The sequence below is a fragment of the Anolis carolinensis genome, chromosome 5 (assembly GCF_035594765.1).
Source record: "Anolis carolinensis isolate JA03-04 chromosome 5, rAnoCar3.1.pri, whole genome shotgun sequence".
Taxonomy (NCBI): Eukaryota; Metazoa; Chordata; class Lepidosauria; order Squamata; family Dactyloidae; genus Anolis; species Anolis carolinensis.
Window position 1 is genome coordinate 60,081,130 of NC_085845.1, and position 22,529 is coordinate 60,103,658.

At 39.2% G+C, this 22,529-nt stretch overlaps 1 protein-coding gene across 4 annotated transcripts in view; it reads left to right on the forward strand.

Moving 5' to 3' along the window:
* galntl6 (polypeptide N-acetylgalactosaminyltransferase like 6) overlaps positions 1 to 21,590 on the forward strand; it is a 753,660-nt gene extending 732,070 nt beyond the window's left edge. For 3 of the 4 annotated variants that reach the window (XM_016995302.2, XM_016995304.2, XM_016995303.2), the window contains one exon: positions 7,728 to 21,590. In XM_016995302.2, coding sequence (XP_016850791.1) covers positions 7,728 to 7,898 — 171 coding nt within the window. In that variant the 3' untranslated portion in view covers positions 7,899 to 21,590. The remainder of the gene's footprint in view (positions 1 to 7,727) is intronic. The other variant, XR_010006391.1, reaches the window with a different exon arrangement.
* The last annotated feature ends 939 nt before the right edge of the window (positions 21,591 to 22,529 follow it).

Genomic DNA, 22,529 nt, shown 5'->3' on the forward strand with positions numbered 1-22,529 from the left:
AAAAACAACGGAAACCAGATAGTTGTCTGGCGGAAACCCATGGATTTCTTAGAAAACAGAATGTTTGTCATGTGATGAGACATACACAGTCCCATGGGGAAAATGCTTAAAAACACACATTCAAAGACTGTCTCATGATGTTCAATAGCTCAAAAATTCCACTCAGCGAACTTTGTGCCACTCCTAGGAGAATAATAAATGGAGAACATACCTGGAATCAAGCAGAGCCCCCCAGACTGTTTTTGTAGCCCTTGGCTTCACTCTCCCAACTCCCCAAACTACCACTTTTCAAGCAAATGTCTCTTCCTAGGAGCCAGTAAGAGTGGCAATTCAACTTCTGAATAGGTTGCAAGGTACTCTACCGCAAAGCACACACTTTTTAACATTAAGCTGTTATAGGCTATATTTCAGAGGAAGGAACTGGCAAAACCACCTCTGAACATTCTTTGTCTCAGAAAACACTATTCATGGGGTTGTCATAAGTCAGCAGGTAATTTGAAGACACACACAAAACACCACAGCATCCGAGACAGGAAATTGTCTCCCAAACCACCCACATTTGCTAAACCCTGGCCAAAATTAAAACAATCTAGACACAGTAGGTTGTTTAGTTGTAATCCCATCAGGCACTGCGTTCGCATATCTTCCTTTCTTGGAATAAACAGGTAGCATGGAGCAACACGTGGTGAATCACATCTTTAGCTTCCTTATGAAGATTCTCACTATGAGTTTCTAATTGTGTGTTTTATCATGTGAACATTTGATCTTCTTGAGACTATACCAAGACTACCACTCATTTCACAGAAATGACTGCAGCTGTAAGGTGACCATAGACTCATAGAGTTGGAAGGGACCTCATGGGCCATCCAGTCCAACCCCCTGCCAAGAAGCCGGAAATCGCATTCAAGGCAGCCCATTCATTTCTCCTACATTTACACTCCCATGCAGCTACTGTACATAACGTTCTACACATATTTTAGGAACTAAGGGCTACACAATGCCTGATAATTCACAATGGAATTTGTTAATGGACTCCACTGAGAAGGATTGTGTTTGAGGAAGTCTTTGTGAAATTTGATGCTAAAATCTGTTAGTCAAACAAATCTAATGATGCATGGATAAAACAAACCTTGCATTTGGTTACACTGATTATATTAAAAAAAACTTCTGATTTCAACCAAGTTATTTTGAAATAAATTAATGAAGTTCCGTTTCTTCCATTTGACTTTTCCTGGGCACTAGACTTGTGCAGTCTGGGTAAACTGCAATTCGTTTTGGTGTCCCAGATTTCAGTGGAGGATCCTGATCCATTTCTAGGGAAGCTCCCAAATTCGGGAGGACAGAAATCCATTTTCAATCAGGAAAGCTGAAATATTTGTTTTCTATCCAGCCCATTATGGGGAGGGGGGACTCCCCAGGCTCTTCTTCCTGTCATTTTAGGCATTGTGTGTCCTTATATCCTTCATAAAGACCTGGATTAAAAGCATCAGAGTTAAGATACCACTCTTTCTGCAATCCTTTCCCTTCTGTCTGTAGGGGAGACCAGGTTTAATGCTTAGTTAAAGCTGTTTCTACTCTATAGGAGACAGGCACTGTAGGTGCGCATGGCGCTCTCTCCCAGCTTCACGTAGCTTTCCAAGGGATTTTAAGGAGGCTTGAATTCCCACTTCCCAGGGAAGGAAGAGCGATTGGCATGGAGCTATTCTACTCTGGGCTTCCTTTAAAAAGCCCCCTTTTCTCTTGATTTGCAGGCCCTGGAATGATGCCTTCCCTGCCCCCGCCCCCTCACGCTTTTCCTTGGCTGCCTCCCTCCCACACACCACTTGTAACCAAAGGCAGCCGGTTTTCGACAGCCATTGTTGTGTTGCGGCCAGGAAAAAAAACATAGAGGCTGAGTCCTTGCTGTTATGGCCAACAGAACAAGCCGGACCAAACGGATTAGTAGAAGGGAACCAACCACTATAAATTCATGCACAAGCCTTGGCACTTGAACACCTCTTGTTCTCTGCCAAGGAAATCTAGGGACAGTATTTTAATCAGGTCAAATCAAGCAGTTGTGCATTTTTTGAAGAACATGCAGCTAATTTCACTCAGCTAACAATATTACTATGCACATGGTGGGAGAAGCCAACAAATATTAGGGTTCCAGGATATATACAATTTATTTTACTTTTGGCCTAGGATAAAATGCATCTCCCAGTATTCCTCACTACTGAATAGGGGTTTCAGTTTAAGAACATCTGCAGAGCTGCACTGTTCCTACCATTAGACTAAGATGACAGAAATTATCATAAAAAGGGTGAACCATGGAGTGACATGACAAAGGCAGAAATCATCTTTAGGTAATTCCACCCTTTTGTTTATAGAGAAGTCCTTGCTCAGTTAAAGCTTTCCTCGCAAACTGTGCTAGCCTACGGTGCTCAGATACACAATGTTGTTGTTGTTGTTGTTGTTGTTGTTGTTGTTGTTGTTCTTGTTGTTCTTGTTGTTGTTGTGTGTCTTCAAGTTATTTCTGACTTATGGCAGCCCTGAGGTGACCCCATCACTGGCTTTTATTGACAAGATTTGTTTGATGTCTGTGTGTGTGTGTGTGTGGGTGGGTGGGGGGGGGGGTTGCTATCTCCTGAAGCTGACAGAATGGGATTTGTCCAAGATTATCCAATAGGTTTTCATGGCCTCATTTCCCATGTTCTTTGTCCAGCACCCAAACCTCTAAAAATGCTGGTCTCTATACAACAGTACATATCCTTTTGAAACCAATGCTGCGGTTCATGTTAAAGTACATTTATTTCCACGAGCTAGGCTCAAGCAATTTAGGTTCAGCAAAGATTGAAGTGTGAGGAACATAAGTGACAGAGAAAATTCATGAATGTTAATCCATGAATTAATTTGTTATTATTAACTGGGTGTTAATGGAATTATAATATTAACTGATAGCATTACTTCTTAATAACACATTCACTACAAATACATTAGTAATACACTAGTTCATTAAAAACAATTAACAAAATACACCCCCCCCCCCCCCCCCCGAAAATAATGAATTTAAGCAACATTACTCAAGTCACCGGCATTTAACATTTTGATGATGTAAAGTCATTTATTGGGTTTGTGTTAGTGAGACACAGAAGTGTAACCTCCTATTACAGTTGTGTATGAGTGTTTGGGTTATTATGGAAAAAGAATGACCACCACCCCTGACTCCTGAGAATTCTGTGTACATCCAACAGCTATACAAGATGTCAAATTTGAAGTTGTAAATGGAAGTGGAAGGAAAGCCCAAGTGGAAGTGGACCAGCAGAATTAATTGGGGGTTTTTTTCTCTTTAATTTTTGTGGATATAAACCATATGCATTAATCAGTGGCATTAAGGCATCAGCTATGAAGCGTATTTGCACAGTTGTGGGAGTGGGATAGAAAGTACAGTAGAGTCTCACTTATCCAACATAAATGGGCCAGCAAAACGTTGGATAAGCGAATATGTTGGATAATAAGGAGTTATTAAGGAAAAGCCTATTAAACATCAAACTAGGTTATGATTTTACAAATTAAGCACCAAAACATCATGTTATACAACAAATTTGACAGAAAAAGTAGTTCAATATGCAGTAATGCTAAGTAGTAATTACTTTATTTACGAATTTAGCACCAAAATATCACGATGTATTGAAAACATTGACTACAAAAATGTGTTGGATAATCCAGAACGTTGGATAGGTGAGTGTTGGATAAGTGAGACTCTACTGTAATAGCATCCAAAAGATGAAAATCATGACGCAAACCCTAACGTTTCAAATAGCTGTGTAAGGTGATACAGGTCTTTCAGATCTTTACTGTAGTGTTGATATATGAATGCAATACATCTGCTTACCAAAAGACAGTTTCTAAGAGTTCAAAGCTCTCTCCGAGAAGCTTCATTTTGTTATATGCACAGGAGCATGGACTCTTGTATTAAATATGTAGTCCACCATACAGCCATTGTTTTCATTTATACCTTAGTTAATGGATTGGAATTTTTGAATATAATTCAATCCTGCAGTTTCTTTCTCTCAGGTTCCTTTGTAATTTCCTTTTTCAAGGAATGGCATGTTACTTTCTTTTTGTAGACAGAGCATATGATTTTAGAAGGGCACCCTTTCCCATATAAAGGACTGACAGGTAGGTTTGGTGAATGGTAATGAGATAAGGTTCCTTTCCCTTCTTTGAGGCCATTGCTTTAAATATAGCTAAGGTCAATAGCCAATGAAAGTACAGTATGTGTGAAAAAGATCTTGGAGTCCTCGTGGACAACAAATTAAACATGAGTCAACAATGAGATGCGGGGGCTAAAAAAGCCAATGGGATTTTGGCCTGCACAAATAGGAGTATAGTGTCTAGATCCAGCGAAGTCATGCTTCCCCTCTATTCTGCCTTGGTCAGGCCACACCTGGAATCACACTGTGTCCAATTCTGGGCACCGCAATTGAAGGGAGATGTTGACAAGCTGGAATGTGTCCAGAGGAGGGCAACTAAAATGATCAAGGGCCTGGAGAACACGTCCTATGAGCAGTGGCTAAAAGAGCTGGTCATGTTTAGCCTGCAGAAGAGAAGACTGAGAGGAGACATGATGGCCATGTATAAATATGTGAGGGGAAGTCATAGGGAGGAGGGAGCAAGATTGTTTTCTGCTGCCCTGGAGACTAGGACGCGGAACAATGGCTTCAAACTACAGAAAATGATATTCCACCTGAACATTAGGAAGAACTTCCTAACTATGAGAGCTGTTCAGCAGTGGAACTCTCTGCTCCGGAGTGTGGTGGAGATTCCTTCCTTGGAGGCTTTCAAGCAGAGGCAGAGGTGGCCCTAGGTAATTTCACCTTGTAGGCGAACCTAGTAGCTGTGCCCCCCCCCGAAATTGCCCCCCCCAAGGCCCTGCACATATCTTCGGCAGCAGCGGGGACCATCAGCTCCCTCCTCGCCGAATGCGGAAGGCCTCAACTGACCTCGCGAGAGCAAGGAGGGAACTGATGGTCCCCGCTGCTGCCGCTGTTGCAGGGGCGCCTCAACGGCGCCCCCAGGGACAATGTGCCACAAGCGAGCGCTTCCATTGGCCTCTATGTTGGGCCGGCTCTGAGCAGAGGCTGGATGGACATCTATGGGGTGCTTTGAATGTGGCTTTCCTGCTTCTTGGTAGGGGGTTGAACTGGATGGCCCACAAGGTCTCTTCCAAATCTATGATTCTATGACTCTCAGAGCCCCACAGTCTGCACTTGGAATATGCATACAGCTAGAGATTCTGGATGTTGTATACAGTAGTTCAAAAGGTGATTGTTGCAGGCTCTGGGCCAAATTGTCATTTTCATTAGCTTTCCAAATGAAAGATGTCTTACTGTGCTGAAAGAATTCAAAGTCAACAGAAAGCTGTTGTACTTTCTTGGTCTTCTGAAGCACTTCATTCTTGGCCTTGAAGGCATGTAATGGCAAATGGGATGCTAATATGAGAAGTGACTGAATATATTGTAGTTCTATTGCAAAGTGAAAACAGATATTATCTGAGAGTGTTTCCACGTTACCACATTGTTTGTTTCTTTTTTTTCCTTCTTCTGGACCATACGATGTTTGAAGTTCAAAACAATCTGCATAATTTTCCATGCATACTAGTTTTCTTGAAATTTTGCTAACAGTCCCTCAGACCACATTTGGAAACTCGGAGCGCCTGTTAAAAGCAGCCTTATATTATATCAGAACAGTGGTTCATCAGGTGCAGTGTCATATATCGCTAACTATATATGTAACATATATGGTGAATGTGTAATCCTTCAGACATTGTTGGGCTGCAATTCCCATCATCCCTTGCCAGCACAGACAATGGCGAGGGAGGCTAGGTGTTGCATTCCAACAAAGTCTGTGTGACTACAAATCACCTATCATAATCCATACTGACTAGTAGCAGTTCTCAAAGCTTTAGAAGAGACACATTTTTGTTACTGTCTAGAAACATCAGCATTTAATCTGAGAATTTTGTATATGAAGTATGTGTGATGTTCCCTTTCTCTACTGGTTTGTTTAATTATTTAAACAATCATTTGCCACAAATATTGTGAAAAAGGAATATAACCTACCCAACCCAGAAAAATCAATAATGCTTCTAAATGGATTGCTCCTGGCAAACAATTCAAAATGTATTGTACACCTATAACAGTTTTGCTCATTGGAATGCTGTTGCTATCACTTTTTTTTACTAAGGAAGGCTAGGAGCCGCGATGACGCAATGAGTTAAACCCTTGTGCCAGCTGAACTACTGACCTGAAGGTTGGGTTGCTGACCTGAAGGTTGGTGGTTCGAATCCGCAAGACAGGGTGAGCTCTCTTCTGTCAGCTCTAGCTTGCAGGGACATGAGAGAAGCCTCCTGGATGTCCCCTGGGCAACGTCTCTCCAGTTTTCTTACACCAGAAATGACTTGTAGTATGTTCTCAAGTTGCTTCTGACATGATAAAAAAGCTAAGGAAGGAAGAAGAATCTTTCTGGAAACACAAAAAGGATAACATCTGGACCTCCTGCACATTTCTATGAAGGAGACATTTCAAACCCTGAAAAATTTACCATTTATGGCTACATTTTCCCAAAATGTTATAGCCATACAGCATTTGGCCGCTTCCCACATGGTACAACACAGCCGGGGGTTTATGGGAGCTGTAGTCCAAAAGATACTGAAGTAGTATTATTAAACAATAAATGCCTTGTCAGAAACACCAAGAGAGGCGATGCCCTAATGCAGTGGTTCTCAACCTTCCTAATGACGCGACCCCTAAATACAGTTCCTCATGTTGTGGTGACCCCCAGCCATAAAATTACTTTTGTTTCTACTTCACAACTGTAATTTTGTCACTGTTATGAATTGTAATGTAAATATCTGATATGCAGGATATATTTTCATTCACTGGACCAAATTTGGCACAAATACCGGATATGCCCAAATTTGAATACTGGTGGGGTTGTGGGAGGGAATGATTTTGTCATTTGGGAGTTGTAGTTGCTCGAATTTATAGTTCACCTACAATCAAAGAGCATTCTGAACTCCATCAATGATGGAACTGACCCAAATTTAGCACAAAGAACTTCCATGACCAACAGAAAATACTGGAAGGGTTTGATGGGCATTGACCTATATCCAGAGAGCACTGTGGACTCAAACAATGATGGATATGGACCAAATTTGGCACAATGTATCCAAATTTGAACACTGATAGAGTTTGGGGAAAATAAATCTTGACATTTGGGAGTTGTAGTTGCTGGGATTTAAAGTTCACCTACAGTCAAAAAGTCCCTTGAACCCCACCAACAATAAAATTGGGTCAAACTTCCCACACAGAACCCCCATGACCAACAGAAAATATTGGCCTTTTGCAACTCCTCTGACACCCCCTTCGCGACCCCCACCCAGGGGTCCCGACCCCCAGGTTGAGAAATGCTGCCCTAATGGTAATGCTGGCTGAATGAGATCTTCACTCCTTGCCTTTTATGTCACTGTCTGTATTCTTCAGTGTTATTAGATTTGCTTATTCCAGACAGCCACTGGATATCCAATGGGAGCAGTCCCACTCTTCACATCGTTTTAAGTTTTTCAGTGCTGGACAGAAGCTTAATGATGAGTGACTTGGGTTGTGTTACTCTGTGCTGTGGAACACACTGTCATTTTAATCCATGGGCATTTGCCTCTTAATGCTTTTTTGTTCTCATTCCCACAGGACAAAACTTTGTTCCATCCGGTGAGCAGCAGCTGCATCGATTGCAACCCGGCAGAGAAGAAGATTTTCATGAACAGATGTGATCCTTTATCTGAAACTCAACAGTGGATTTTTGAGCATATTAATATGACTGTTTTAGAAAAAATTAACAGCAAGAAAAACAGCTCTTAGGGAGAAGAAAATCGACTGTTCTGTACAGATTGCAACCAACATTTTGGCCAGCTTCTGGGTCAAAAAAGAGTCAGAATTTTCCTAAAGCCAGGAAATCTGTTCTGAAGATTAAGTAAATGCCAAGGAAGAAGCCAAATGGGCTGTCATTGCGGATGGACCATATCTGAAGAACTTGGCTAAGAACCTCGCCAGCTGCTGCTGAGGCCTTCAAGCTGACAATTTCCCTTGCTGGTCAAGGGAAAATTTTATTTAAAAAAGTAAAAAAAGAAATGTTTCCAAACACTCTGTGTTAATAAAGTTAAACAAAGTTTTAGAGTTTCTCAGGTCAAACCCTGCTATAGTGAGTAGCTGCTATGAATAGTTGCTGTTACTTATGGGGGATATATGGAGTGCATGAGCGCTATTGGAATCATCGTCCGCCACAGGTATAGAACTAGCAACATTTATGGGATGCCGTTGCAATCCCAGAATTGTGAAGAAGAGGTATGTTCTAGTGCCATTTCATTCCCTTCATGGAAGTTAGGTTCAGGACAGTTCTTTGAATAAGAGGTCACAACAGATCATGTTAAGAAACCTCCCTACTACATTCCTGTCACTGATCAAATGGGAATGGTTGGGGTGGGGGGGACGTAAGAGTTATTTTAGAGTTACATTTTGAATGAAGCATGAAAATGACTATAAGGCATCACACTAGCATTTTTCTTCTGCAGTTGAAGAAACAATAATTTCCATCAAAGTGATTAAATAAAATGTCCATTCCATGTTGAAGCACTACCGAACAACCATCTATAGTCATTCATATCTATCCAACCATCCTTGGAGGAATGAGCCAAACAAATGACTCAATGGCGACATCCTTATTCATCAGTAACAAGGGAATATGTTACTTATAAAAGCAGCACAATGCAAGATTTGCAGAAAGGATTTCCTCTCGGAAGTCTACGTTTCTTTCCTGGCACCTTTTATTAAAAGACTTATAAGTAGATTTAGATCAATACATTCAGCAAAAAAAGAGATATAATGAGTCTGACAAGATGGGCTTATGGCCAACAAAGGAAGGGTCTAGTGCTCTGACTTAAAGGATGCGGGCACTATCAACATTAACAAGGAGCTGCAGGGATTATAACAAAAGGCAAAATATGCAACAACAGTTCAGGAGTTTCTACGACATTAGCTGGGCATTCTGTAGAGTAGAAACTGAAATTGTAAGCCCCTGCTGAAAGTTTCAATCGCATTATAAAGGCCAAAAAAAGGGTTAGCATATAACTGTCTTCAACTTTTCTGTATTCGGGGTTGTGCACACCCTAACTGCACATTACCAGTCTTTTCCAATGTTTGTTTAAAGGTGATTCTTTCCCCAAACCAGTCTATTTTCCAGAACCAAGTTTTGTAGTCAGCAGAATCCCATGGTACATTTTTTGCTGGACCTATATCATAGTAAGCTGTTGGTGAGGAAGCATGATGCTTAAATACTCTCTGATATCAGTGCAAAGTTAGACCAGGAGATAGAAGAAATGAAACCTAAGCTTTTGGGTTGATGCTCATTTTTTTCCCTATTCAGGGAATATTTTATGTTTGTACAAATTCATATCTACAATCTTAATAATGAAGAATTATTATATCAGATCATTTCTGGTTGTGTTGTCTGACACTGTCTTCAAAACATGGGTGAGTTTGTTGTGCAGACAAGCATTTAGATCTGCAAACTGAATTGATACAGAACAGTTACGCCATGTGATATTTGTTTTCTGTGACTGCATGTTTTGTTTAAGCATGTTAATGAAGATTTGGATATATACTTGTAGATGTGGTAGGAAATAGAAAGTATGGATCATAACACAGTAAAATACATATCTGAAACTGGCTTTGCAGTCAGGTGAAATGCAAAGGTGGACGAGCGCAATGGTACCATTATCAAACCAGTTTTGAGTAGTTCCAGTTCAAGATGGAATCTTACTGTCATGGTAGTTCTTAAATCAGAATAGCCTTCATAATTTAAATGCTGGTATAGAATTATTTGAAGATCTCTTTTTCTGCCTTGGCAGAGATGAATAAGCAGTCAACTATTCTAAAATTAAATCCATACATCAATCAATTGTACTTGAATTCCAAAGTTGAGCAAACCAAGGGATCATATATTGCATTTGACTGATACGTGAAATGCCATTTTCACTTTTCAATATGTCATGTAACAAATTAATTCTGAACATCTGTTTATACTTCTTACTTTTTTAATGTAGTTGGATAAAATTAGTTTTATATTTGTTTCTTGGCCATGTACTGTAGGGATGACTGTACCTACCTATAGAGCAGTAGTGTTATTGTTCTATAACCCGATCAAATTTTGCATGCAGTGTAGGATATGAATTCCCAGGTTGCAAAGATTGGTATAAGACAGAGCTATATGTGCCAAGTGGCCTGCCTTAAACTAGTGTGCTGCCCTCAGTGATGCTCAAAATCATTGTCCAATCATCAGTGTTGAAGTAAAATTCAACTGTTGATCCAGTGAACTTCTGTACATAGAACTGTATTGTGATGGGTGTCATTTTGTCCTAAGCCTCAGACAGCAAAAATATCTTGGATCAGTTCTGATCATCACTCAACAGAACATTGCAGGATGGTCACGTGATAGCGATGACATCCAGGCATGTGTTCTAGAATATAAACATCTTCTGTGTTCTTCTCTGAGTTGGATGCACTATTTCACCATGAAAATGTTTGATTTCAAATCACCAATGAGATGAGTCAGGCTGCTGTTCAATACAAATGATACTTACAGCAAGTCCAATGGCAGCTAAGTAGTTTTACTGGGTGCAAAATGGATAAACCAAACCTGCGACTTGCATAGCAGTGGCATTGAATTGAGATTTTGTGCAGAATTTTAAAATGGTAAGCCTTCTTGGTGGTGGCTCCCCCGTCTCTGGAACACCCTCCCCAGGGAAATTAGGCAATAGTACCAGTTTTTAAGAGCTGGTACTCTTGTAGAAGCATCTTAGAAAGATACTCTTCTTTAAACAAGGTTTTTAACAGGAATACTAACAGCACTTTTAGAGGTCTGGGATATGAATCACAGCATCTCCAGCAGTGGTTCTCAACCTGCGGGTCCCCAGATGTTTTGGTCTTCAACTCCCAGGAATCCTAACAGCTTGTAAACTGACTGGGATTTCTGGGTGTTGTAGGCCAAAACACTTGGTGACCCACAAATTGAGAACCACTGATCAACAGTCTACTATGAAGGGAATGAGTAGATCTTCAAATTGCATACTACATAAAGAGCTGGTAGCAGGGAAATGTTGAAGGGTATAATTATTGAGAAAAGTCAAAATATTAAGATTATGTCATTCTAATGCTTAGTAAATTGCTAGATAACAATCAGAGTAAGAAACTAAATGTGTATTAGCCTTCAAAATTCTTTGACATTTCCTTTAAACCAGATGTGGCAGCACAGGTTGAAAGACAGAGCCACAGCTGTTTCTAAAGATCCCTTATGTCAATGTCAATAGAAGCATTCTGCCAAAATGTACTGGTAAATAAATAAAATAAATAAATAACTTTATATATATTCCAACCTATCTCCCTGAAGGGATTTCAGGGCAAATTCCAATCACAAAAAGGCAAGCATTCAATGCCTGAATACAACAACCAATGCAAACATAATAGCAAACAATAATAACCCAACATATAAAATCAAAATTATAACTTAACTAAAAATTTTTTTTAAAAAACACATATACATATAAACATAAAATAAAACATCAAGCAGAAATATCAATATCCCAGAGCCCATAGATGTCATCAAAAAAGGACATCTTTCATCCTTATTTCTACTGGCACCATCAACAAAATACACCTTTCTTCCTCATTTCTTCTTCTGGAAGACAGTCTTTTCAGGGCACTCTTGAAGTTGCTGGCACCACAGAGAATTGTTCTATGCACATTGAGAGCTGAATTTCAATGACAGCTGCTTTTGAAGTAGCAGGAACCTTAGATCAGTAGTTCTCAATCTGTGGGTCCCCAGATGTTTTGGCCTTCAATTCCCAGAAAACCTAACAGCTGGTAAACTGGCAGGGATTTCTGGGAGTTGTAGGCCAAAACACCTGGGGATCCGCAGGTTGAGAACCACTGCCTTAGGAGAAGTGTAGCTCCTGGTGATTAGGGGTTAGGAATAAATGCCATCTCTAGCTCACTCCCAGAAGGCATCCAACACTGCTAAAAAATAAATTGAGGATTTTACTTCTGTTGTTTGCTGAGCAGACCCACATTGTCCAATGTCCTGTCCCCTCCTCAACAGTTCTCAAACCCCAGAAGGGATTCTTCTTGCTGCTTACTGATGGGATGGAAAGAAAGGTGGAGGCAATTCAAATGCTAAAAGAATTTCAGCTGATTTCAGCTCAGGAGAAGACACCTGAGAGTGCACTCACAAATGGAGTGCAACCTTCTTTTCCTTCCTCTCTTAGCCCAGAGCAGCAGTATCATCTAAATCAGTGTGGCCCAACCTTTAGTTACCTGAGGGCCAATCAAACTTTAGTATAGGAATGTGAGGCTCCAATATGGCCGTTATATGACCGTTTCTTGAAAACGTAAAGTGGTAAGAAGGGTAAACAAATTTTTTCCAAATATTAGCTTAAAACATTTTTCCAGTAAGAAGGACAAGGGCCAACAAAAATGAATTGGTGTGTCACATGCGTCCTGTAGGCCATGGGTTGGACCACACTGATCTAAATAATCAACACCCCATCCAACCTGTAGACTACAATAGTTATAGTGTTTGGGGGGTGGGATCAATTTCAAAAGACTGCTGAATAACTCACTCACCTTGTCTAGAAAGAGACATGTGCATACATAAGGATGTCACTAAGAAGAAGCCACTTGCTGGCAGATACCCACCACTGCTTTAAACTTGCATTTTCCTTTTTGCACATGCCAGCCACAGTCCAATGCAGTGTTTGTCATGCTTAGGATTACTGAGGTCAAGGGACTTTAGCAAGCCTAATGTGATATACAGTACCTTCTGTTATGAGAATTGTTTAAAATATCTAATGAGCTTTTTAAATCTGTAATGTTTTCTAAAATATTATGTTTCTCATTTTATTGGTTTTTTATGTGGACTGAGGTGGATCAATAATTTTTTTCTTATCAGTGCCTCATACTTGTCCCAAGATACCATCCAGGTTGAAAGACTAAAACTATGCCTTTACTGAACTCAGAGCCACTTAAGAAACTGAGGTTTCCTTTCACTGTCTTGCAATAAAATGCTTCCAAGTTAAACAATATTAGCAGCTCTTTAATCTGTGCCAATGACTGACGCAGCAAGGTAGTAATCTTGCTACACAGGTCATGGCATTGTAACAAGCATCCCATTCTTATCTCATCAGAAAAGCTGGCATGTGTTTCAAGACAATCCTTTTAGGACAACTTATTGAGTGTCATGCTTGGATGAACAGTTCGTATGCTGGTGTGCAATGTACAAATGGAATGATCTAAGTCTCTGCAATGAGAGTTTATGTTGAAGAATTGTTATTAGTGTTTTAAAAATAGCTTCTCTTCAAATAGATAGATACTGATAAGATTTCCATTGATTTCTTTGACAAGCTGACACTTTAACAATAGTTGTATATGAGTTCAGCAAAATGAATATGGGTGTAACTTCTCTATTAGACAGTGGACAGGTATCCCTTTGTAATAAACACCAACTGGCTTGTGCTATACTTAACGGGAAGGTATACCACCAGCAAGTGAAGGTCAATAAATAAGAAAAAGTATACATACCTGTTTAGCAGCAGTAGCCAGCTTAGTGAGGTTGTTTTTGGGATAGACAAGATGATAAAATTTCACATGACAGTATTTGAAATTCTTCCCTTGTCCACTTAGCTGAAAATATGCACATCTATAGTATATATTCATATGGAAATAAATAGAAAATTCATTTTAACGACAGTCAGGATGGGAACTGAACTACAAGTATTTTGTTTGCTATGGTTGCATGCTATCATTATACGGTTCTTGGACATGGATGCCAATGTAGACCTAGCTAGGGAAAATAGCAAAGTAAATCTTGCTTGGGGAACAGATGCCTAAGTATGCTTTTCACATCTGTTTCTAGAAAGAGCACAACACTTAGATCATATATGAAAGCTTTTACCCCCTTCGAAAAAGGATTGTAAATATTCCAAATGGGCCTCCTCCTGGCCTCAGGCTCAAACATTGAATCACATCTTATAATAGCACAGTCTGGTCACAGTGTGGTAAAAAAAAAAGCAGCTTTAAGATGTTACGTACTTTGGCTTAACCCAGTGGAAAAACGGAGTGCAAAAAATGTTAGGTAGCTTAAAGATGCTGCTGATAGAAATTATAAATACTGACATCGGTTTGCCAAGAACGTGATAATTACTGATATATAAAGTATCTAGTGTGTACTATGCATTATTTCTGTAGAAATCTTGCTGGAAAGAATATTGTGGTTGATCCAAATGTGCCCTTCTGGAAAAAGAATAGAATCTAATTAGTATAGTGTTGTTGTTATTGTTGTAAGCCTTTGAATCATTTCTGACTTAAGGGAACCTTATCAGAGGGTTTACTTGGCATGATTTATTCCTTTGCTTTTTCCTTCCTCTGAGGTGTAGGGAGTCTGTTTTGCCCAAGGTTATGCCGTTGAACAAATGGAATTTACAAAGATATAGATGTACCATTAATTCAACCGGTTCACTCTATTTGGGACTAAAAACCAGATTTAGGCTAGTGTGTTCCACTCATGGAAAGTCTGTCATTAAATCTTTGTTATAGGGTCGCATGAGAAAAGTAAACTAAAATCCAAAGACTTGTGCTGAAACGTGGTTGACCTGAAGAAGCATAAGACCTGCTATAGAACAGAATCTGCTTATTAAATCAGTATACTATTGATATGAAAATTCAAACAAAAGCCAATGAAAATATAGAACAATACTAGCTCTGTTTTTCCCACACTCATGATGTACCCAAGTATTACTCATAACTGTAATCCTAAGATCATTAAGTGTTTCCAAATCACACTGATATATATCCATAAGATGGGCCAAAACTAACTAAATGAAGTTCAGCAGGGACAAATGCAAGATACCCCACGTAGGCAGAAAAAAATTAAATGCAAAGATACAGAATGGGGGATGCCTGGCTTGACAGCAGTACGTGTGAAATAGATCTTGGAGTCCTCGTGGACAAGTTAAACATGAGCCAACAATGTGGTGCGGCAGCTAAAAAAGCCAATGGGGTTTTGGGCTGCATAAATAGGAGTCTAGTGTCTAGATCCAGGGACGTCATGCTTCCCCTCTATTCTGCCTTGGTTAGACTACACCTGGAACACTGTGTCCCATTAAAGGCAGTGTTCTTATTTCTTAGTGGATGTATATAGAATTGTGATATTATGTACATAGATTGGGAAAGAAAAAGAACTGCACAAGTCACAAACAAAATATTTGGTTCCCTTCAGGGGATTTTCTCTTGAACCTAAATTGCTTTAACCCAAATTGCTTTTGATTTTCCATTGAATTTTAAAAGAGGTTTTTCATGCAGCACAGAATTCTGCTGTTCAAAAAACTCCTGCATATGATTTGTTGGGTCTAGGCCATGAAATCTGTTTTTCTAGATTACTGAATTCTTTGTGAGAGAAATTGTAAACGGAGCATTTAACAAGAACAGCAAAGCATATGGGACCAGAAACAAACCAAAGACATCTCGGGTGCTTCCAACCTTCCATATTTGTTAGTCAAATGTCTGGAGGAAGTAAGATCTCCAGGTACTGGGGGCTTCCATCTTCTCTTTGTTAATAGTGCAAGTTAGAAGAGTATTTTCAAATATTTGACAACATTTCTATCTGTGGGTATGGTAAGTCAGAAGTTCCCCTTTCTTCTTGGTCTTTTTTGGTGTCCATTGGATCATTCAGGTGTCGGACCCTAAAGCAGAGATGAGGAATGAATAATCCATCAGAAATGTTTGGACTACAATTCCCTGCAATGCTTTCCAGCAAAGTCAATGATGAAGAACGATGGGAGTTGTAGACTAATAATATCTGGAGAACCACATATCATATTCCCTAGCACTGCTCTGAAAGCAAGAAATGACTGTAATGTAGCCTAATACAAATCTAAAGATTTGGTGAAAAGAGTAATAGGCAGCATTTCAAAGGAGCAATAGTAATAAGAGTGTGGCTTCAAATCAAAATTATTCTTTTACAGTTTTTTATAGCTGTGCTAATAAATTGTTTGGATCTCAAAGTTCTAATCTGTAAGATAGATAAAAATTGTTAGACTAAGGTAACTTATGGAACGAACTCCATTGCCCCAGTCATATTTATCACCAAACTCTGTTTAAGTGTTACTTGAATGGACCAAGGGTTTGTGATCTTCCCCCCTCTCCTAGCATGGACTGAGGAAGGAGACTGGAAGCTTTTATTTCTGGTGTTACTTTACATTCTTTTTCATTATGGCTAAACACAAGCCTGTGATAAAAAAAGTTTTCTCAATATTGTATCTGGGTTCAATGTACATATTTGGGGTACAGTGTTTGCTTACTTATCGCGGGGGTTAGGTTCCAGGACCACCTGCAATAAGTGAAAATCCACAAAGTAGGAATGCTATATTTATTTTAATATTTATACATTATTTTAGTATTTATACACTATTTTAAGTCTTTATCAACCAATCGTGTGTTGATAAATCACCTCCTTCTCCTGTTACCACTTGGGCTCCTTTTCTTTCCCTTCGGCTTCTCCTTCCTCCCTTCCTTAGGCTGTAAATTGAAATTTTTTATGATTTATAATATTCTTTTAGAGTTTATTGAAAAACCGAGAAACAGCGAATCCACGAAAAGTGAACCGCAAAGTAGTGAGGAAACACTGGACTAAAATTGGAAAAAAAAAGCTGTATCTCACACGCTCTTTGACAAATGTCATTACAAATTTCAGTGCTAATTTCATACAATCACATCTAACAATATAAAAATGTCAAAGCAAGTTGTGAAAAAAGTACATGATGGAGCAAATTTGAGGTCTTTTTTGGATTTAGAACACCAACTTTGTTTAAACTGGCATACCTTTTTTTGAACGTTTTAATGACTCCAATTTTTCAGGCTAAAGTTATGATTTATTCAACAAGCCAACATGTGTTTATTAAGTTCAGATGCAATCTAACCTTGATTCTCCATTCAGTCCAGTAGATCTGTCTCAAGATTCAGATAGGAATTTAGGAATTCAACAAAAAGATTTAGTTAGGTAGTTTACCCCTACTGTTATACAATGAACCCCAGTGCATCTCTCAAAATGGAAATGGTATTGCTGCCATTTGAAACCTGAGTTCAAGGCAGAAAGTGCTTCCCAGTGTGACAGATCATTTGTGTTGAAAAGGCTTTGTGTTGGGATGGTTCTAATGATAGCCCCTTCTACACTGCCATATAAAATCCAGACTCATATAATCCAGTTCAAAGCAGATAATGGTTCAAAGCAGGACTGATGACTTGAAGGTTGGGTTGCTGACCTGAAGGTTACTGGTTCAAATCCAACCCAGGGAGAGCACGGATGAGCTCCCTCTATCAGCTCCAGCTCCATTCGGATACATGAGAGAAGTCTCCCAAGTATGGTAAAAACATCAAAAACATCAGGGGGTCCTCTGGGCAACATCCTTGCAGATGGTCAAATCTCTCACACCAAAAGTGAATTGCACTTTCTCAAATCGCTCCTGACATGGAAAAAAAAAAAACCCTGTTTTGATCATCCAGATTATATGGCAGTGTAAAAGAGGCCTGTGTGGTTTGGGAAGTGAGGATTCATATAGCTGAAATCACTGGAATCATGTAGGAAGCTACTGAATGTGAAAAGCTTTCTGCTTGAAGGTATCACAGGGTTTTGTTATTTTCACAAGTGGCAAATTTGTTTGAACAGGACAGAGGAGAATCTGCGGAAGAAGTGATTAGGGTGCAGTTAGTGTCATAGAAAAGGAGGCCATAAATGAACTAGCCCAGGAGTCCAAACTTGTAAAAGTTACTTTTGGGTGATTAATTCACCAGAATGCCCCAGCCGCAAAAAAAGTTATCTGTATACTCATGTATAAATCTCGAATCATATACAATCATAAAACCAACCCCAAAGAATTGGGTTGACTCATCCACAAATCAATATGAGTTGGAGGGAACCATTCTTTTCTTTGAGTAGAATGGGGAAAGACAAGAACTTAGTCCATCCTAGGAGAACCTAAAAGAAGTTCTGACTCCCTCTACTCTCTCAGCTGTGGTACCACTTCTGCCTTTTTTAATGCCTTGGTGAAATTGCAGTGCCAATTAAGGGAGGTGGTATTGGTGCTTTCCCTTCTCCGTGGAGTGACCCTCAACTTACAGGTGGGCCAGTTCAAAATCTATAATTTTGGCCCAAACCCTGCCCTTGACTTATATATGAGATCAATACATGAATTTATATGGCAACTTTCTCAAATTCTGCCAAGGCTGTAAGTGATGTGCCTGGGAAAGAGCTGCTCATCCACTCTAGCATGCCTAGTGTTCTTAAAAGTAAAATGTGTGTTCTTGTTTTTTTTTAAATTATTTTAAAGAAATCTGATTTTTCTTCTCCCCCAGTGAGTGGAAATACGATATATTTTTGAATCTCTGGTTTCTCAAATGGGTTTGATAAAAATAAATATTCAGTTTTATTAAATATAATCATTTTTCTGAAAAAATACAATTCAAAAATAAATTCTATTCTACTAGACGCAGAGCAAGTGTCAACAGAAACTGGGTCTTGGGATGTTTCCTTCTATTCTATTATGTCTGTACCAATGATAGCTAGAAGTTAACAGAGGCAAGAGAATTAAGAGGGATGTTTCTATTTGCTCTTGAAAAATAAAAACATGTACACCCAGCTTCAATCATCTCTGATCTAGACTGAAATGTTTATTAAATGTGGGTGGGTTGTGATTATAACTTGCTAAATGACATGAGAGGAGAAGGTGCCAAAGTGGTAGGAGCTTATGAATCAGAGAGGATATAAAAAGAGTAAATTCCCTTGAATTTAACTACTTGAAGCTTGAATATGTTATAGAAAGTTTCAGTGATTAGGCCATTAATAGAGAAATTCGAGGAGCCCTTGACTTCCAACACATTCCTTTTAGAAAGGAAAAAATATATACTGTCACCATCACTATAATGCAATTTTCTTACTATGGCATGAGAAATTAAGCCCAGGTTGATATCTCATTTTGTTCTCCATACGAATTGTAGGACACAGGTGAAAATTTTTGTTAACATGCAGGGCTTTTTTGGTCTAACAGTTCCTAAATTCCAGTAACTAGGAAGTCCTAGAGCTCACATAAGATGAAGGATATAAAATCTTTTCTATGCCATGATTTTAAATGGTGGAGTAAAATATTATTAGACATCTGTTTTAATAACCCATTCCACATGGGCAAGCATCCATATGCATGTAAGGGCTCACCACCACTAAGAACTTCCATGCTTTAGCATGCCAATGTAAGCTGTCATCCTTTTTAGATTGATGGTTGCTGGGTAGCATATAAAAATTTCAGATGTTGGATCATGACTCATGTATTGCTTTTAGTCTCTGCACAGTGCTGCTCATAGTACAACACCATTTGAACTCACCCAAACATACACCAAACATGCTCAATTTCTAATCATAAGTGGAATATATATGGCCATATGTGATTTACAGAAGATGTACAGGTTTTGCTCCTAATATACTAGGGGTTGAAAGCTGCTGATGTTCATGAGTCAGTGATATGACATGAAATGAGTAATGTGGGAAGTATTCCCTTCTGAAAAAAATAGTGGCTCTTGTGTCAGATAAGGGTAGCCTTAGCTAAAAGCCTGCCATAACAACTACACAGTCCACACTTGTCTCCATCAGCTGTGACAATGCACGGGTAAACCCAAGGAATGGATTCCAAATGTATATCCTGTCTCCCCAAAATAGTAATTGTACGTATGTATCAGGAGTATCAAAGGTCAAAGCCCAGGTGAGGCAGTGAAACAAAATATTATACTAGAAATCTAATGCTGGAAAATTTCATTTATAGACCTGTAACTGGAGACTACATCAGACGGGGTACTTTTCGGTGGCATACACTTGATCTTCTATAGTTTTTCGATGGATCCCGCCAGCTCCCATCCCACAATGTAAAACTACCTTCAGCAGGGCTCTCTCACAATACTATAGATGATCCGCCATATGCCACCATCATGGCAACACAGGAGGCTTCTCATGTTGTATTGGACTCAAGGGGGGGGGAGCTGTGTGGTGGACACTTTACCCCCATGAGATGAGGTAGAGGGAAGCCGGGCAACGCAAGGCATGGGGCGACAGGTTCTCCAAGCACAGGTTCTTCTGGGCACAGCCATATTCTTCATGATGCATGGCAGTTCCAGCAGCCCATATGATGAGGCTGTAAATCTCTGAGTAACACCTAAGAAAAAAGTAAACAGGATCTGTTACCAACGTGCCTGGGTCACGGAAATAAATCTTGTCAAAAAATGTGATCAGAACATTTTAAAGCTGATGTACATGTATTTAAGTCAATGTAGTACTGAAAGAGGTAAGATGTGTATATCTGTAGCAGACTTTATATATACACATGGTTCTATGTCAAATCCATGAAGAACTGGCCCTCAAGAAAGATCTTGAGGGCTAGTTCTTCAGAAGACCTATGACTCTTTGTCAGTTTCAGTAAGCGTCTCCCCAGTACAAGACACATCAATTGTCTAGTACAGAGATTCTTAAACTGTGCTCCTCCAGATGTTTTGGACTTCAGGTCCCACAATTCCTAATAGCTGGTAAGCTGTCTGGGATTTCTGGGAGCTGAAGTCCAAAACACCTGGAGGAGCACAGTTTGAGAAACACTGGTCTAGTGAAAGAAGCTTTATGTGTAAAGAGCAAGGGGAAAGCACAATTGTGTGTATGTGTATGTCCTACTGAGTTCAAGGAAACTGACCCTTTGGTAAGATTGTATGAGATTGCAGTTTAATAGTACAATTCTATGTATGGAAAAGTTATGCTTTTGGATAACAATTCCAAGAGCACCCCAGCAAGCATACCCAAAAGTAACTGTTCCAAACCCTGGCTTCCTGGTATTCAATGGAACTTATTCCAAGAAAGTGTGCATGGGATTGTAATCACAGTTAGTTTCTAACCAAATTTCTTTATTGGTTTCCCCAGATTATTGTCCCAGTTGCTCTTTAGGAAAACAAATTGGCCCATTTTTTGAAAATCAGAATCAATCATGTAAACTTTTATTACAATAATCTATTCTGTACCATTTTGTGATACGTGAAATGTTATTTTTCGAAGCTATGTGTGTGCTAAAAGGCATATGAATATTTTATGTCCTGTTACAGAGGTCCTGTAATGCAAAACATGAAAACGAGCCCAACTGTGGGTGGCTGGTGAGCAGGCTTAGATGCAGTGCAAATAATGGATGTAGAAACTCTGATCAGTGGTGAAAACATGCCTCAAAATAACATTTTAATGACAAGCTTAAGGGGTTAGCCAAAAGCACATGCCTGTATTGAATTCTACTAAACATCCTGAAATATGGAATAAAAATTCTGTCCCTGGTTTTCTTGTTTTTTCTTTGAATGTACTAAGATGGGAGGGATGGATAAATGTTTAAAATAGTTTACAAAATTTCATTTGAATTAATAAATACCTCTCCAAAATCAGACTACTTATTCATTTCTGTGTGTGTGTGTGTGTGTTATTTCCAGAATAGTAATGACAGTTTTTGTCTAGCCATAAGTTAGTCACTAAGTATATTCAGATCTCTCCATAACAAAGTTCCATCCTAAGGAAAAGAAAAATTACCTTTCAGAATACGGATTTGTTTATTTAAGCAGTTATTAATACTGGTTTTACTAATTTAGTAATGTCTTATATGGCTCAAGGTAAAAAAAAAACAGCAGCACAGTAGCATTTTCCTACCAGAAACACAATGGGAAAGTGTCCCCAAACTATTTCACATAAGATCTACTTACTTACTTAAGTAAGTAAGTAAGTAAGTAAGACATCAGAATGTGACCAACTATATTGACTATATTTCAGCAATCTGGTTTCTGATAAAATTTCCTTCTTTCTTCCATGACCTTCTTAGATGATTGTGCTAGGCCTTCAGATGTTCTAGTATTATGTTCTCACTTCTGTCTTCTCAGATGTATCTACTCAGCAGCGCACTTATCATTCTTCTTGTTGGGAAGCCCAAATGAACAAGATCACTCCCTCTGCCTGACAAATGTCACTGCCTGATCAAAAGCCTATTGCTGGGCTAAGAATTCCCTTGGAGGCATTTTATGATTCGACACCCAACCATACAGTCAGCTCAGCATGTCCAGGACTTGATATATATGGGAAAAATAAAATAACTGTGAAAATCAATGTTACTGTAAAAGGGTGACTTTCTTCTGTGATTGCTATGGATATTTTCATTATCACTTTTCCTGTTCCATATATCATTTGTCTTTTGTGTGCTCTTGGGAGTCATAAACCACTTTGTAACCTCCAAATGTTTGACCTTTCTGCAGAAAAGCTGTACCATGCTGGGGGCTGAAATTCCCTGTGGGTGTCAAAATGAATGTCTCAAAAAATTACAGACACATACAACTGAT